We start from the raw sequence: 18,053 nt of genomic DNA on the forward strand, positions 1-18,053 counted from the left end.
TAAGGTGCTACTTTGGAGGATTTGCATGTCTGTTATTTGGGGAAGGCATTTTTAACATTTATTAAACACAATGGGAAATGGGAGCATGACTGGAAAATACCTGAACAAGGATCTGGGTTGTATGGGAACATTTTAGGGCTGAATAGACATTTGGATAAGATTCCAGTTGAAGCCCCCCAAGGCCCGAGGGAATGTGCAATCCATAACATGTGTTGGAATGTATCTTCCACCAAAGAAACCACATTTGTGCCAGTGGCTTGGGAATGGCCTGCAGGGGACACAGCTGTCACCCCTGGGTCCCTGTTGATGTTCCCTGAATAGAGGCTGAGAGACATTTCTCAGGCACCAAGGCATTCTCCCAGATCATGGCAAAAAGTAGATTTCAGCAGTGAAAAGATTTAGATCCTGTTACCAGCCCCAAAAGGACTTTTTTCCAGGTCAAAGAGCTTTCAATTTTATTTATTTCCCTGTGGCACTTACTTCTCCCCCATGTGAAGACCCATATAAGAGTTGGTGGGGAAGCCCTTGCCAGACCCCTAGTAAATATTGCTTGTATTAGACACACTGTTAATTACAGGTGTAATAATTTCTTAACTTTCCATTAAATATTTCCAGCAGCTACTGACCTTGCCAAAAATCTCTCCTTTTACCCTCAGAGATAAAATCAGCACCAGTTTCAAGGCCACTGAGTTAAGATAATTTTAAGAACCAAGATTATAATATTTTATGTACTCCTAATTTGGCCTGGTTCAACAGCTCTCCAAGGCAGAAAGTGTAACTATAGCAAATAGCAGGAACAGAACTAATTACTTATTTTAGAATTAATAACTTGAGGCATAGACTATGAGTCATTTCCTTGCTGAACTGAATTTTTTTACTCATCAAATTTGCTCATGGAGTAATTATCTTGAAGACAGGGAGTTTTTTTTTTTCCAGAACAAGTTTAAGGAGACATTAATATCTTGTAAGACCAAGTCCCAGATGATTCATTGATAAATCATTACAGGCATTTAGAGAAAGAAATTTGTGTAACACAACCATAGCTAACAAACTGCATCACGACAGAGGAAAACAACAGAAAATATTTATTGACAGAATAAGTGCCTCATATAATATCTTAACAGAGCAAAGGTTTGCATTTATTTTCTCAAATGGCTTGTCATTTTGCACAGTTAAAAATATTCTAAAGTTTTCTGTCAGTCTTAAAAAAGCGAAGAACATGAAAGAATCCTCAAAGCTACTTCTGGAGGTTTTTAATCTAAATGTTCTGACACTTGGAGCAAAAGACTGGTGCAAAGGGGACCAAAATATACTTCCAAATCCTTTGAGATTAGAGTGAAATTTTAAGCTTTCAATTTAATAACATCCTTCTTTTTCCCCCCAGTCGTTCTTTAATCCAGGAATTTGTAGATGGAACTATCTGCCATAATGTGTGCTTTAAAATTGGAAGCAGTTGATTTCATTTCTATGGATGCCAAACACAAACAGAAGACTCTTGAAAAAAAATGTATTGCCTAGAATTTCTAGATACATGCAAAAAATGGAGCCAACATTTAAATGCCTCAAGTCTTAGATTTTTTGTTTATTTTTTTTTTCCCCAGTTGAGAACAGCCTTTACAGAAATACCAAAAAAAAAAGGTCAGGTTTGAGAAACTCCCTTTACTCACTATATTTCTGGTGATCCAGTGTACTGGGAGCTTCATACTACCAAGCCTTTTGGTCAGAACATGGATCTGCTGCTTTCCAAGGACCCTGAATGAACAGTAGCATAATCCCTGCAAATTCAGGCATGGACTGTAGGTCAGGGTCAAAACCCTGCTGCAGCCTGAATCTGCTCACAGCCTTGTTGCTGTTGGCTGAGAAGCAAAGCCTCATCTTTAACAGTGAAAAATTGTTCATAAACTTGTGAATTTCACAGCTCAATTCATACTATTAAGTGTCTAACCATCTGCCTACTCTTTCTCACAATAGATGCCTCTGCTACCTTGCAGCCATTTCATCTGTTACTTTGCACACTTTCTTTATCCCTTGCATACCATCTCCATCTTCCTGGCCTTCCATACCATCTACTTGTTCTTTCTTTCTGTTTTATTTGCTTTTTGCTTCCAGGTCATCCCTTATCAGCAGAATAGAAAGAACTCCCAGCTGCTTCTCTCCTTCACATGTGGATAAGTTTTTTTTTAAATTTTTTTATTTAAGCCATATTCATGCTGATTCATACTCCATATAGACACATAAATTTGCAAAATTAAGATGGTAAATCTTAAGGACTCAAGGAGTTTCTTTAAGCAATTATTAAAACATCGGGTACTCTACACCTCATATAACAGAAACCATTTCCCTACATAACGTTGTGCTTTTCTTTTGTTAATACAAACTTCGACTTAATTTTTCACACTGCAGATAACCCCCTTGACTTTCACTGTGTGTCTCAGAGCCTCAGATTAAACACATGCACAAACACCTTGCAGAAACTGGTCTGGGTGTGTTAATGTCTTGCGTATGAGGTTTATCTTTGGCCCTGATAAAACTTACTTGTTGACTTTATAAATTCCAGTAGCCCTCTAGGAGAAAAGAGATTTGACTGAGATTGTTTTTTTTCCTAAAGCCAGGAATACAGTTAAAGAAAAAGATCTACTATACAAACTCTCATGGAAAAGAATTAGTATTGATGAAAACAAATTATGTACAGCCTGGTACCTGAGAGAGGAAAAATCCTTTTGGGAAACATCAGAAGTGCTGAAAACCCAGCCTTGCTGCTGGTGTCCTAGACAACATCTGATCTATTGGGATTTTTCATGATTCCTCCTCATATTTTCTCATTGGTAATTAGATAGTAACTGCAGGTTTTTAAGAAAATCTGAGATGACTCAGAAATTCTTGTCCCATTTGCAGTGGTGGGTACCAAGAGCTCTATGCAGGACATTTAATTCCTGGGATTAAGTGTAAGTACTTGATTTATGAACTATTCCAGAACTCCCTGTAGTAGGTAGTCACAATGCCTGCATAAAGCATTTATTTCTCTATTAGGCCAAATGGAAGACCAAAATGTTGCCTACCATGCCAAGACAACAGGAAAAACATTTTGTCTGTGTCTTCTTCTACCTTCATTCCCTGGCCTGAAGGTGCTGACAACACCAAAACTCAATCAAAACAACAAGTGTTCTCCAAGCCTGTATATTTGTGTGTATATATGTGTGTATATATACCTGTGCATGGGCACTGAGACACAGAGATTTGTTTGTTTGTTTGTTTGTTTTAAATTAATTTTTATGTTGCTCTGGCCAACCTCTTTAATCTCTTAGTACTACAGAATTAAACACTGAGCATCTAGTATTTATTCTCTGAAAAGAAAGAGTTCATATCAACTTGGTATGGAAACCTCAGATTGTGGATGAGATATTTACAACAGATGATCATTATAACAAGACCATTTGGAAGCTGACATTAAACATTTTTCATTCTTACCTTGCTCCCAATTCCCAAAGTGATAAAGAAATAGATTTTATTTCTTCTGAGGAGAAGCAGACCTAAATAAGACTCAACAAAACAAGGAATTTACTAAGCCCCCTTATCTTGATCAGTTTTGGACCCAAATCAACAATGACAATAATTGTAAAAAAATCTGTGGACCTGGGTTGTCTTGTATTAGATTAATGATGTGGTATCTTTTTTGTCACAGTAACTATGGAAAAAGGCACTTAAGAAAAACATTACAGACCTGACTAAAGAATATTATGAATCTGTTGCATAGAGAGAGAGTATTAAATACTGGACTGAGGTGATTTAAAATTACAGTCAGCAAAGCCACATGTGTTAACAACAATAAAAATAATTAACCCTAAAATCTTAGAGTTTTATTTCTAAACTTTAAAAATTATTATTAGTTTTCTGCAAACAATCACATAAAATAAAATTAAAACATTATAAAGGAAGAAAAGTTGAATGTTCTCTGGAAAGGCTGACATTAAAAGAAATAGTTTCCTTTAAAGTGAGATCTCTTCCAATGAATGAAATATCATAGGGTTATGATATGGAAGCAAGTCTTAAATTTTTATGCTTTGGCAATAATAGGACAAAGTTGCCTGCACATTCAGTGTGTCAGGTTATATACTTTCAACCATACACCAAAAAAATGGGCTATTTAAAATCATGTTATTTCATGAAAAGATATTATAAGCATGTTTTAAAGATTCCAACAAACAAAACTTATTTTAAAATCTTGTAATTTTTTTTCTCCTGCACAGGAAGAAAATGTATTTTGGTCAGCATAAATTTATGGTAAAAAAATTAAATATTACAGTGGTGAATACTCTGAAAGTATTGAAACCAAAGGATATTATCAGAAAGGCACAGTATCTTTTTATGTTATTAGATTAACGTAGCACCATAAAAATTCTGTGTACTTCAAAACCTTGACATAAAATATATAGACTTATATAGCAATCAACAACGGGTTTTAAGAAGGTGGTTTGTGTTTAAAGGTGTGTAAAAGTCAAGCTCAGTGTGTGTCTCCATTAAATATATGGTTCTGCAAACATATTGAACCAAATTATTTGCTAACTACTGATGCTATCTAACAAGATACCTTTTATAATGCACAGGATAGTTCTACCATTCAGAAGGTGCTATAATTTAGTTGAGAGAAATTTTTTAGTTAACCCTGTGAATCATGTTGAGATGGAGTCTGAATATAACATGATTAAAACTACACACATTGCAAAACTGTATAAAGCCAAACTAAAATATTGATTTCCAACTCCCAGTCTAATACATACTACCCTATCTATGAAGCTGAACTCGTATAAAAGTAATTTATAAAAACTGAAGAAATGTTTAGCACCGAGAAAATATATCATCTATGAAGCTCCAAATGATTGTCAAGTAGCCACTTCAGGAGTCAGTGACTTCTCCCAATGGTAAAGCTAAACATTTGACTAGAAACTAAACCTACAGCTCTCCAAATACTAATTGCAAGGCAAATGCATGTGTTTAAGATTTCTATAGCTTCTCTAAGAACATTTAAAGGCATTAAACTATGTCCAAATGTGTCTTCTTCTTCCAAACATGGAAACTTTTTTTGTTAATTTATTTTTTGCTGTTTTTACTGAGCAATGAAGTTAATTTCTCTTTAAGGTGTAACCCTCAGCTACATAAATTTGGAATTTCCATGGGAGTGTTCCTGCAGCAACCAGAAGAGGAAGTTTTCCAAACTAACAATCATTAACTATAGTGCTGCTTCTCAGCATGGACCTGTGGTCTCTAGAGAATGCCAGAATAAATTCTTGTTCTCATGCAGTTCTCTGGATCATTCTGCACAAACAGGAACGTGCTATATGCACAACTTGCATTTGAAGAATTGGAACAGAACCCTGAGAAAAGTAAATCCATTGGAAAAAAAATAGATATTGTTTAATAACACCAGCTTGAGATGTTTCAACCCTTCCTCTGGGGAAAAAATGACAAACCGGTGCAGCCATTTTTTTCCTCACTAATGACTTGAATTTATCACAATTGCAAACATAAATATAGTTTGGGATTTTAAGTGCGTATCTAGGTTGATTACAATTAGAAATATTTTGTCTGACAATTCTACCCCTCCCCTAGAAACTCAGCATTCCTTAAGTCACCATAGCACTACTTGCGAGCTTTGAGTCCAAGAACATTCTGGCGTGGAGTGATGTCACTGTTGCAGCCGCCTTTCACTCTATGGCAGTGAGGGTGCTAAGCAACTGAGGCTCGGCTCTTTTCAGCCTTGTGTGCAATTCTCATCATTCCCATGTATCCAGAAGCAAATCTGGGCATATTTGAGAGGAGTTATTCGTACTGCCACATTGTAATCCTGCTGCTCGCCATTGATGTCCACCCACTGATGGCCTGAGTAAACAGCGATGATCTTGCGTTTCCACTTCTTTTTGTTTGGCTCCTTCAGACGGAGATAGATGCCAGATCCTGTGGAGCCAGGCTCAGCATCACAGTACTGATAAAACAGATCATTGGACTCATCAGAAATGCTACAAAATCTATAGACCAGCTGCCCAGACCGATCATTGTCAAAACCTGAGAAGTGGATCATGCTCCCAGGCATCATTTTGATTGTTGGGCTGATTCCCAGCTCCATGTATTTCCTTTTGTGGGGACGCTTGAGCTCAAGAACAGCATAATCATAATCCAGGGCAATATCCCCAGCGACACCCTTAAACCAGCCTTTTGGGATGTGCGTGCTCTTCACCCGGGTCCACTGGAAGGAGGGCATGCGATCTGAGGTGCCTTGCTTCCTCCCAGATCCCCTCTGCTTTCTCTCATCACCTTTGTATCGTCGCCTTAATTCTGTGGCGGCTTTGGGATCCTCTTTGGCCGCAGAAATTTCTCTCCTACTTCTTTTAGCGCCTTTGCGTTTCCTGCCGTTGCCTCTGGATTTTGTCTTCATCAGGCCCACCCTCAGTCTTTTGCTGCCCTTAACATAATCCTTGCCATTGTGCAGGCAGTGGGCTGCTGTTAGCACGTGCTTGGGGGAGACGAGAATGCCACTGCAGCCCGTGGAGATCTTCACAGCTGTGTTGAACGGAAAGTTGGTCATAAACCTCTTGTCATAGATGCTGAACCTACTGTCTGTCCCATATATCTGCCTCTTCTTTCTCAAAGGCCTTCGTGTGGTTGTGTTTGTGGCTGGGTCAGCCACTGCTCCCAGGACATTCACTTCAGTCAGGGTCCGTGTGCCGTTTTCAAAAACAGTCTCATAGGATAAGAGGCTCTTCAAGTCAGACAAGCTTGGCACTGGCAGTTTTCTTTGACATTCAATTCCACATACACTGTTCAGCTCTAATTTGGTTTTTGCTTCAAATTTAGGGCTGTCAAGGGAGAAAGTTCTTTCTCTCACAATCTGAGGAATCTTCTTTAAGTGCCAAGTAAAATCTTGTTCAGTTTCTGTTCCATTACCGAGACCCAATATAGGTATGAAAATTAGGAATAGCAGTAACATGTGCTCCATTTTATTTTATTTTTTTCTAAAACAAGAAAGAGAGATTTGAAAATACACTTTGGAAATATATACAGTTATCATAATATCTTCTAAGTATAATCATGCAATTTTAGAACTGACATCAGTGGAACAGAATTCTACAATCTGCTCAAAATAGAAGTGCCTCAGATATTCCCTGTATTGCCTCTGACTCTTCCAATTGTTTTTAGCAAGATGGATGCAGATAATTCAGCCAGCATCCATGCTGAGCTACCTACTGGCAGATGAAACCATCTAGGTTTTACCTTTTTTTCCCTCAGTGGACAGCAGTCTGAGCATTCCACTTGGTAGAGCACCCTGGTTTTATTTACTCCAAAGGCATGCAGTTACATATTACATTTCTGCTTCTCTTTTCTCCATCTATATAGTTGAAGGTAGAACACACTTGAAAACCCTCAGTGTATTCTAAAGTTGGGATCCAAGCAGAGATGGATAGACAGACTACACTCATGAGACTTAGAAACCCTTGGGAAACCAGACCAATTGTGCTCTTTCATGTAATGGCCAAAATGTGGCTTTAGCTGACTTAAAAGTCACCAAAGGTTCTCCACTAACCACCCAGCTGAGAACTATGAATCTGCCTGTATGAAAAATGGCACTTTGCTAATCGCTATCCCAAGGAACCAAGGTCTTCTAGGATAGACAGAAAAATGAGGAAAGGAGAATGCTGCTGGTGTAGAGGAGTCTCCTGGTTTTATATACATGCAGCAAAGCGCAGCTGAGTAGGAGGGACAAGTCTGGTTACTCATCACATGCTTTTTTCAGGATCCCACAAAGGCCGTAGGAACTGTGCTGTCTGTGCCTTATGGTCACGTGTGGAATGCCCCACCTAGATGGGGAGATCCACCACACCAAGAGCTAATACTTTAAATGGGAAAGACAAAAAGCAGTATTATTCCCATCTCTAGTTGGGAAACGTGCAGGAAAAATGTAACATTGTTAGAAGTCTGAGGCAGAGCCAGAAACTGAACCCAGAACTCTTGATTCTGAACTCAAAACATTACTGAAAAGACCATTTTTCTCTTTTGGCAGCACTGATGTCAGTGGCATTATCCAACTACTGGCAGCTGCCACTGGGAAACCTCTGCTCAGTTCCAACATCCTTCATTCCAATTACATGGAAACCTCAGCAGTGAAGAAAGAAAGGGTCTATGATTAAACTTAAAAAGCCAAGCAATTCAAGGATTTGTATGTGGTTAAGCTCTCTGGTTTACTTTGCAGTGGCAGTGTAGGCCAGGGCAAACGTAACCACTTTCCTTAATTTTAGTTTAGAATAGTAGAAGTGGTGCTCTCCAGTGAAACAGCCTGGCTACAGGCTAACTGAAGGTCTAGCATGAAAAATAGGGGTGTATGGGAAAAGAAGTGGGGAACATTGCTTTCAAAGCTGTATAATGGACCAGTGACTCCTATGATTTTTGAGGCATCTTTACCCTATAGACATATTTGTTGTCTATAATAAGTAATATTTCTATTTTTTTAGCTACATAAGCACTGCAGTTCAACCACAGCTTGTTGTTTCTGATGCCAAGAAGAGGCTGGATTTGTTTTAGCATAGTTTTAACACTTTCCACTTGTGCCAGAATGGAACACCAACTCTGAGCTGGAGTCCACTTACTAGGATATATATATACCACATTTTACAATACAAGGAAACCCTCTCTGGCTTTAAAGTAGCTAACTCAGGTTTTGGAGAAGATGTGTGGACTTTCCTAAGACATCTGGAGATTACAGTGACTCACAGGTCTGAGCTCTGGGGTGTATGTGGTCATATGAAAAGATATCTGAAAGTTTTGAAAGCAGAACTGGAGAATAACCCCAGACACAAGATTTTGTAGAGGGACACCAGTAGTTCACACCAGTCTAGCCTATTGGTAGAGCAGAAATGTGCACATTTAAACATTAACTTTGATATACAAAGTTGCCTTCAAATTGTTGGTTCAGTTGTTGCTCAATTAGCACTAAATCTGAGGAGAAATTACTATTTTACATATCTGTGGGTAAGCTAGAAGGTGCCAAAATAAAAAAAAAATACTATAATGAGAACATTAAAATAGCTTCCTGGCCTGACCAAAGGCCTGCCTGTCCTAGAATCTTGTTTCTGACATTGACTAAATGTGTTTGCCTAGGGTAGAGGATAGGGACAGGAAGAGGGCAACCAGGTATGCCCCTCCTCCCTCACAGTTTCTTAACTTACAACCAGTTGTACCTGGTGGACCTTAGGACAGAGGTAGTCTCTGTAGTGTAAGTAAACCTTAGTTAATTTCTCTTCCATATTTTGACAGTCTTCCCTTGCATATATATAGAATTTTGTAGTCATAATGTTTTGCATCCAGAAGTGACACAGCTTAACTACATGTTGTATGAGGAAGCATCTCCTTGTCTTTATCTCCAGCCTGTCACAAACTAGCATGGTTTGAGGATAAATAATGTAATATTAATGTAGAAAAGCTGGTTTAAATTTGCTCTGCCCTAATATAGCTGCTGAACAAGACAGTTGTAATATCAGGCTTGACAATGACTTTTCTATTTTTCTCTAGAATACTCCTCCCTTTCTCAGCTTTTCCTAAGGGTCTGGCTATTTGATATTCCTCTGTAGCTGAACTTTGTGAGCCCTAAGGAAAGTTCAGTCACTAACTGCTTTTTCATGTAGAAAGTCTGGGTTGATGTCATTCCACTGTGATGGCTGATGTCTTCCCAGGCGATCTCATAAGTAAGTTTATAGAGAAATCAGTTTTTTTCTCTCTGCTTTGTAGAGAGACTTTCTGCAAGCAAATGGGTGGAGTACTATGGCTCCCTTCTGCCACTCTTTAGAAAGAAAAAAAACAGTCAAAGCACAGAACCTTCCATAGATGCCTTGGAGCCCTCCATTTGAAACACAACACTCAAGTGCTCACTACTTAAAAAGGCAGTCTTGGAAGCCAAATTCATTTATAATGAACCATTTGTCACTGGGAATGAACTAACTACACTTCAGGATAACTGGAAGAAGTTCAAGGAACTTGATAAACACAGTAATTCTCATTACAGACCAGAGCAGTGGTTCTGCTAGGCAGCTTTGTCATTTCCAACTATGTATTTAAGATCTGTTTACTAACCCCATCTCTACTTTTTAGAGGAGACCAAATCCAAGCACGAGCAATGTCAGCAGTTGCCATGGCCCAGCACAGGTTGCTGGCAAAAGGGAAGCACAGGGCTCCTCTTGCCAGATGATGAGGACAGAAATGTGTAGATGGGTGCAAAGATAACTTTGCAGGGTGGGAGAAAGGGAGAGAGACTACAGCCTCCAGGGGAAGGAGGAAATGTCCTGAGAAGGCTTCAAGCTGATTGCAAGAAAAAACCCCTCAATTACCCATTCTCCACTCTTCCTCCACACCCCAAGATGCTCTGCCCTCTCCTTCACTCCTTTTCCATACAGATTTTGGTTGGCTTACAGTAATTGGAATTCTTGAGTCAGCTCTTTAAGGTATGATTAATTGCTTGAGAGAAGAGAAGATGGAAACCAGAGAGAGATCCCCAGCTCTGTGAAAATGGTGAAATTCTTCCTCCAGTTTCCAAACTCAGCTGATAACTTTCGTGGCATTCCAGCCACTAGGCGTATCCGTACAAGTAAAACTATTTTTAGTTCTTCTCATTTCTTGCTTCCAACACGAAACCTTTCTGCATCCACAGGAAAAAAAAAAAAAAAAAAAAAAAAAAAAAAAAAAAAAAAAAAAAAAAAAAACCTACCTAATTTTTAAGGCTATCCTTCAAATATTTTGTCCTACTTTACTCCAGCTGAATGCACATCAGATGCTCAGGAAAAGGTTTATAGTCAAGCTGAACTAGAATAGGTTTCTCTTCAGGCTGTCACGGAAGAAATTTACATGCCAGTGTAGCTCAGACAGAAGAAAAATTCAGTCCAGCTTCCTGACAGTGTTTTATCTTGGTCTGTTCAGTGCAGCCTCTACCCTGGGGTTTCCTTCTTCTTGTAGGAAAGTCAACACATTTCAAACTAAGCTTACACAATTTTAAATCGAACTTCTAGGCCCTAAAATAACAGAGGCTGCTAAAGTACCCATCCCCTTTAACTGCTTTTGGCCTTATTCTTGAAATGACCTGGAGGTTGGAATTCGCAGTTCTGCTCTGACAAAGCAAAATAGAGAACAAATTTTTGATATCTCACACTCCCTGAAAGAAACCATTGCCCTAATTTTATCCACCACTGCTCCTCCAGGTGCGCTCACTCTGTACAGTGGAGTATGGATGTTGTCCTCGTCTCCGATTTGCGAAAAAAAAAAAAAAACCTACTGAGGCTCCTGTCTCTTGCAAAACTTCAGGCAGCTTCAGTACTCATAGGAAGAACTAATTTTACGCGGCAGGCGTGACAGCTCATTTCTGAAATCCCCCGGGCGGGGAAAATAAAGGACCGCGAGTCAGCGGCGCAGTGCCCGCCGCGGCCGCGGGGCGGCGCTCCCGCAGCGCCGGCAGCGGCTCCGCGCCCGGCTCCAGCCCCGCGCCCGCCGCCCCTCCCGCAGCCGGGACCCGCTCCCCGCTCCCCGCTCCGCCGCGCCGGGAGGAGGTGGAGGGGAAGGAGGTCGCGCCCAGGCCACTGCTCTGCTGCTGAGCGGCTCCGGGGGTCCAGCCCTGCCAGCCGGGCAGCGGCCCCGGCACGGCAGCGGGTGGGCACAGACCGGCAACCGGCCAAAGGAGCGGCGGGGACGGGAGGGCTTTGCCGGGATGGCCGCCTTCCCTCTGCCCTCTGCGCTTTGCCGGCCGCTCCTGTGTGTTGAGCGTGAAAGCCCAGGGCTGTCCTGGAAGAAGAGGAGGATTTGGAGAGTAAGTCTTTATCTCTCCTTAAGCATTCCTTGGTCCTGCTTTCCGCAGGAGGCTCTGCTTCTCCGCGCCTGGTCCAAAGGAGTTTCCCCACTCTACAAAGCCTGCAAGTTAAATACCTTGGCACGGCTCTTTTATTTTTGCTATTCCAAGATAAATCTGTTTCCAGCAGTGACGAATCTGGATGAAATTAGTGTCAATTCCAGAGGAGCGCGGAGATGGTAGCGCTAATACTGAGGGGATGAATCAGAATTAAAGGAGTTTGTTTTGAAGGGTGAAGAGGCTCCTTGCCTGCTCCCCGCAGAAGGCACAGCACAGAGACAAACGCCCGAAAACCCGAAAAATATGCCCCTTGCCTCAGTCCCGTTAAGCCGTCTTGTGAAACCGGCTTCAAATACGAAAAAAACAAGGACCAGATAAACGCGTGGCGTTTTAGTCCTATCAAAAATATATCCATCAGGCTAAAGAGGCAGGAACTTTATACAAAACATGCTCAGCTGCCGAGCTCAAGGTACTGACATCGCTCAACCCCATCATCTTTTAAAAACGACCCGCATAGGAAGAATGACATCGCAAAAAATCTATCACCATAGAGATGCTGGTTACCTCGCACTGGCCGGTCCCCCTCAGCCCCCGTCCCCAGCTCCGCTCCTGCCCACCCAGGTCTCTGGGGGCTGCCTCTTCCCCAGAGACCGACGCCGGGAAGGGTCTTGGTCATACCTGGCAGCCCGCAGGACGGACGGAGGGGAGGGCGGCCGCAGCCCCGGGGCTCAGGCTCCCGGCTCCCCGCTCCGCGCCGCTCGTCCGCCGCCCAGCGCCCGCGGCTACTGAGGACGGGGCGGGGGGAGCGGCCAGGTCTTCCCAGGCGGGGGAGGGGATGGAAAAAGGAAAAAAAAAAAAAAAAGAAAAAGAAGGCGAGAGGGAGGAAGCCGAGGGGGAGGGCCGAGGGGAGCGGAGGCAGATCTCGGTGTCTCCTCCGATGGGAAGGGAAGAGAAGAAGGGGCTCTGCCTGCGGAGCGGGGAGGCGCATCGCCCCGGCGGCGGCTTCCTCTGGGCGCCGGGCGCGGGGCCGGGGTGACCCGCGCGGGGATGGGGCGGGAGAGGCTGCCGGGCCGGGGTGGCGAGGCGGGGACAAGCGGGGAGGTGGAGGCACCCCGTCCCAAGGGAAGGGCAGCGGGGCTCGCACCGCTCCACCTGTGCGGGTGGCGGGACCGGGCGGCGGCAGCGGGGAGGGCCGCTCCCCTGCCCCGCCGGAGCGCTCCCGGGGAAGGCGAGGAGCGGGGAATGGCGTTCCCACGGACCGTGGCCTGCCCGCCCCTCTCTGCCCTCGCCCCTGTGTCCCAGCCCCGCTCCTCCGGAGCGCCTTGTTCCTCAGGGACCCTCCCTGCACCCCTCCTCTGGACCATTCCCGCTCTTCTGGGCCTCGGAGGCCAGGTGAGAAGCACCTTCCTCCTCTCCTCACCACTCTTTGTTCCTCTTTGCCTTCTTCCTTTCCCTCGGTGCTCCTGTGGTCTCTCCTCCCCAGGCAGAAAGCTTTGTGTGGAGGTCTCTCCTCCTTGGATCATCCCCTGGCACTACAGCAGGGCCCTCCCCAAAGCTTTCCACTGCCACACAGACGCACAGAAAGGTGAAAAGTGCCCTCACGAAGCAGCTCTGCTAGTGCTTAATCCAAGCACTTCCATTGAGTTCATCTGCTGAAAACTCATTTCATGCTAAATGAAGGCCCATTGATTTGCCAAAACCAGCAGGAAATTTTTGGCATTGCTGGAGATCAGAGTGAGATCTCCAGAGTGCTGCTTCCTTGTTTTAATCATAGGCATATCCTTCCTTTAAAAGTCTTAACTTCAAAAACTTAGTGGAAACAAATTTGTAAAGAGGTTGGAAATGAGGCTTTGGCCAGCAAACTGCAGCCTGCAGTTTCATTTTGAAGGCTAAGGCTTATTTCTTCAAAATGTAGATTTTGTTTGCAGTTCTGGGTTTGTTGTTGTTTGTGTGCACAACTTAAAAACAAAGAAATATAGCAATAATATAATAATAATTAATACGCCAGAGAAAATTACCTGAAGAATTACCAATGTAGTTAACAAGGCAAGGCAGAAATGCAGGCAAAGTAGTTAAGTTTTACAAATGATATATTGAACATGAGAGCTTCCACACTGGGTGAAACCAAGGGCTGTGCTAGACCAATATCGGGTTGCATTACTGAAGGCAATAGTTCCCTCCAGCACTTTCACTGCCACCAGTATTTCAGACTCAGAGATTTTATGAGGCAGGTGCAGTTTCTATGATATTAGTAATCTTCACTGGATTTGTCTGTTGGGTTCTTGCCCATCTTCCCTTTAACCTGTATGGATCTGTAGTATCTACAGCCTAGTCTGCTAACAAGTTCTCCAGGTCAAACATATCTTTGTGTGAAATCTTGCCTCTTTTAATGTCTTTTCAACCTGGCTACTGCTATCTTCATGTGATGCTCACTAGTTCTCTATCATACACTCTGTAACTCCTCTCCCACCCTGAAAAATTCTATTTAAGTTAGCTGTGCTTTACATCAAAAACGTTTCTGTTTTCCATCCTATTGCTGAAGTTTAGGGACCAAAAAAGCATCTGAAGGAAGAGGCAGCCAAACACTTCTTGGCAGTGGCGAGTAGAATACAAGGAGCAACAGCTTACTTACATTGGGCAGCTGTGTTGAGCTACAACTGCAGCTAGGGAGGTTCAAACTGGTCATGGGGAAAAATTTCTTCACCAAAAGGAACATGTAACACTGGAACAAATTACCCAGGCAGGTTGTGGAATCACCATCCTTGGTGGTTTCCAACACTCAGATGAAGCCACAGCTGATCTGATCTAGTGTTGGCAGTAGTCCTGCTTCAAGGGAAGGGTTGAGCTGGGTGACCTGCAGAGGTCCCTCTCAACCAATATTTCTATAATTCTTTACCTATACAGAAGATGCAAGCAAAATATGGATTTTTGTGGCAGCAAAAAAGATATTATTTGTTTTGTTCTTGGCTAGTTTCTTAATACTTACTAGTACTTTTAAAATTTATTTTATATTTTTAATCTGGTGATCACCAGCCTGATGAACATCATAGGGAACATCATAACTCCAGGACTCTCTTTCCTGAGAAGTAATGACCAGACCAGATCCTGCCATTTCATACCTGAAGTGAGGGCCCTTTTCCTCTTGTGCAACACTTTGTACAAGTGCACTGCACTGAACTCCACTGCAATTTTATTGCTCGGTCACTCCCATAAACTTTCCTGCACATAATCAAGGTCGTCTCATCTTTATTAACCTAAATAATAGCCTCATCAGGCTTTGTTACTGACTGCTCATCTCTTTTCCAAATCATTTATGAATATGCCGAATAGTCCAGCACAAAGCAGGTTGTTATTGACAACCTATCATCCCTTGAAAATCTGATCCCCCCTTATCCTATACTTCCTTTCCTGTTTTTCAGAAAATACGGAGCTGCAGGTTCATTTCTGTTTGTTGAACTCTGGGTCATGAGATCAGTGTGCTTTCAATCTATCAGTCTCCTCTCTCCTGATTTTGGAATACGAATTTCAAATTTAAGTTATTTTAAACCATTTTTTCTTTAATTCTGTGTCATGGTTTAACCCCAGCCAGCAACTAACCCCCTCACAGGTTCTCACTCACTCTCCCCACCACAGTGGGATAGGGAAGAGAATCAGAAAAAGTTAAAACTCATAGATTGAAATAGCAACACTTTAATACTTGAAATAAAGTAGGACACTATGGGAACAATAACCATAACAATATTCATAGTAAGGAAAATGGAGGTAACAAAAAAAAAAAAAAAAAAAAAAAAAAAAAAAAAAAAAAAAAGAGGAATAAACCTCCAGACAGACAAGTAATGCACAATAAGATTGTTCACCTCCCACTGACTGAAGCCCAGCCCAGTGCTGAGCTGTGATCTGTGCCTCCAGGCCAACTCCCCCCAGTTTATACACTGGACATGACGTTCTGTGGTGTGGAACATCCCTTTGGCCAGTTCAGGCCAGCTGTCCTGGCCATGCTCCCTCCTGGCTTCTTGTGCCCCTCCTCACTGGCAGAGCACAAGACACTGAGAAGTCCTTGACTCAGGGTAAGCACTGCTGAGGCACAACTAAAACATCAGTGTGATACCTACACTGTTCTCATACTAAATCCAAAACACAGCACTGAACCAGCTACTAGGAAGAAAATTAGCTCTATCCTAGCCAAAACCAGGATGTCTGTTTCATTAATATTATATTTCTCATAATAACAAGATTATACAATATGGATCATTCTTCATAAATAATGAGAGATTAAAAAAATAATTATCATTAATATATTATTTAACTTTTAATTTTTTTTTGTTCAAAATATAGATTGCAGAAGATGTAAGTAATGTATATTTCAGAGTAGAGATTCTTTAAGAATATACTGTATAATATACATGGTAGAACTGTAAAAGTACAATTGTTGAAAAATTTCCAGCATGTTAATTTTATCCTTCAGAAGTAATTTTATCTCATCAAAAGATTAGCAACCCTTTTGGTATTTTTACATGTTCCAAAAATAAGTTTGAGATCATATACTAACTGAGAGATGTTCAATTGCAACTTTGAAATAATGATACCTAAATTAAAAAAAAACAAAAGAGAAAAAAATAAAACCAAATCTGCATTAACATCAAGAATGCACTAACTTCTTTCACAATTCTTCCTGTATATCCAGAAAGAATATAAAGTAAAAACCCCAAGTTTTTACCATCAGATTTGTAGCCTGGGTTTGAGTGAATTCACAGAACTTTTGTATTCTTATTTTGGGGTAAATAATGCACAAAATGGGTTACAAAATGTTTCCAAGTAAGATTCTCTCAGATTTTTTTTTTTTTTTCAGGTAGAAATCTGAGATAAGAGCTTCAACTTTCCCTGCAGGGAACATACACTGAGCATGGATGTAGTGGCTGGGCAGCTGCACCTGGAATGTCATTTGGCCCTGCAGTGCTGGATGAACACGTGGGTCTTGCACACATCCAAAAAATGTTTGATCACACCACAACATGCCTTGTCTGCAACCTCTGAATTGTACTCCTTGTACTGCACCTACCCACAAAATATTCTTTCACATGTGTATTAAGGGAAGACAGGCAGTGCGTCTCAGGAAAACTGAAACAGAGTTCATGGATGTAAAAAAGAATGCAAATGCCTATAACCAAATTAAAAGTTATTGTATTATCCGCAAGAAGTCAGCTTTAATTCTTTTCCTTTTTTCTCTTCAGCTCTTCTTCTACTTATGTATACATGCACCCGCATGCTTTATTCCAAAACTAATAGTAGTGCAGGTAACTCCCTTTTCTTCATACTTTAATTCTCAAGTTGAAGCTTGAGTACTTGTGGGTACTCTTCCAGCTCGGCTGATATATATTTCCCTTCCTTTCTACTTTTCTTATCCCAGGCAGATTTTTGGTCCTAGACTATTTTTGGTGAGTTTTAACACTTACCCAATTCCCAAACTCTAAACTTGGGGTAACTCATTGGCTCGTGATGAATGAATGTCAGATATTTCCTACTGCTTTCAGAACAAAGGGATGTGAAATACAATGGATATTTCTTACAGGATCACGAATAGTCTCCATGGTAGTGTCTCTTCTGTGGCAGCCTGTTGCCACAGAGGCCCTTTTGTTTTGTGGACCAGTGGGGTTGGTTATTGTGCTGTTCAGAGGTGCCTGTGACACAGTGCTGACCGGTTAGACTGAAACCCTGAATGAAACAGGCCTCTGTTAGAGACCCTGCCTTTGAGAACTTGAAAAAGACGCAAAAACTGCAATACATCGTGTAATTGTTTAACGGTGCACACAATGGGGACAGAGAGAATGACAAACAGCGTTGCTAGCTCTCCTAAAATGCTAGAATTCAGGAGAATTCTGCATAGACCAATGGACTATAGCAGTACAGTGAGGTATCCTCTTAGGATTGGATATATAAAGTACTGTGGTGCCAGACACACGGAGGTTAGCAATGAGTGCACTGTCATCAACACAGGAACACAAAGGAGGGATGTGAAAGTTGAGGTATCTAATTGTGACCTGATTTTCACAATATGGGTTTAAGAACTAGATATATGGGTAAGTAATAGACATGAAAAACTCACTTTGTAGTAGCACAAACAGATGAAGTCCCATCTCTGAGTTAAAACTGTGTCAAGTTGGTGATCAAAGCAAGCAGA

The 18,053-nt window shown here is 41.7% G+C and overlaps 1 protein-coding gene across 2 annotated transcripts; it reads right to left on the reverse strand.

Moving 5' to 3' along the window:
• Positions 1-1,070: 1,070 nt before the first annotated feature.
• On the reverse strand, positions 1,071-12,637 carry PRSS35 (serine protease 35). Of its 2 annotated transcripts, none has more exons than XM_053974210.1 (2): positions 12,554-12,637; positions 1,071-7,007 (listed from the first exon to the last, which is right to left on the reverse strand). In XM_053974210.1, the coding sequence occupies exon 2, from the start codon at positions 6,989-6,991 to the stop codon at positions 5,750-5,752; it is 1,242 nt and encodes a 413-aa protein (XP_053830185.1). In that variant the 5' UTR covers positions 6,992-7,007; positions 12,554-12,637; the 3' UTR covers positions 1,071-5,749. The 2 variants fall into 2 exon arrangements, with proteins under 2 accessions (XP_053830185.1, XP_053830186.1); XM_053974211.1 differs by lacking the exon at positions 12,554-12,637 and adding an exon at positions 12,440-12,463.
• Positions 12,638-18,053: the final 5,416 nt, after the last annotated feature.

The sequence above is a fragment of the Vidua macroura genome, chromosome 3, assembly GCF_024509145.1.
Source record: "Vidua macroura isolate BioBank_ID:100142 chromosome 3, ASM2450914v1, whole genome shotgun sequence".
Lineage (NCBI taxonomy): Eukaryota > Metazoa > Chordata > Aves > Passeriformes > Viduidae > Vidua > Vidua macroura.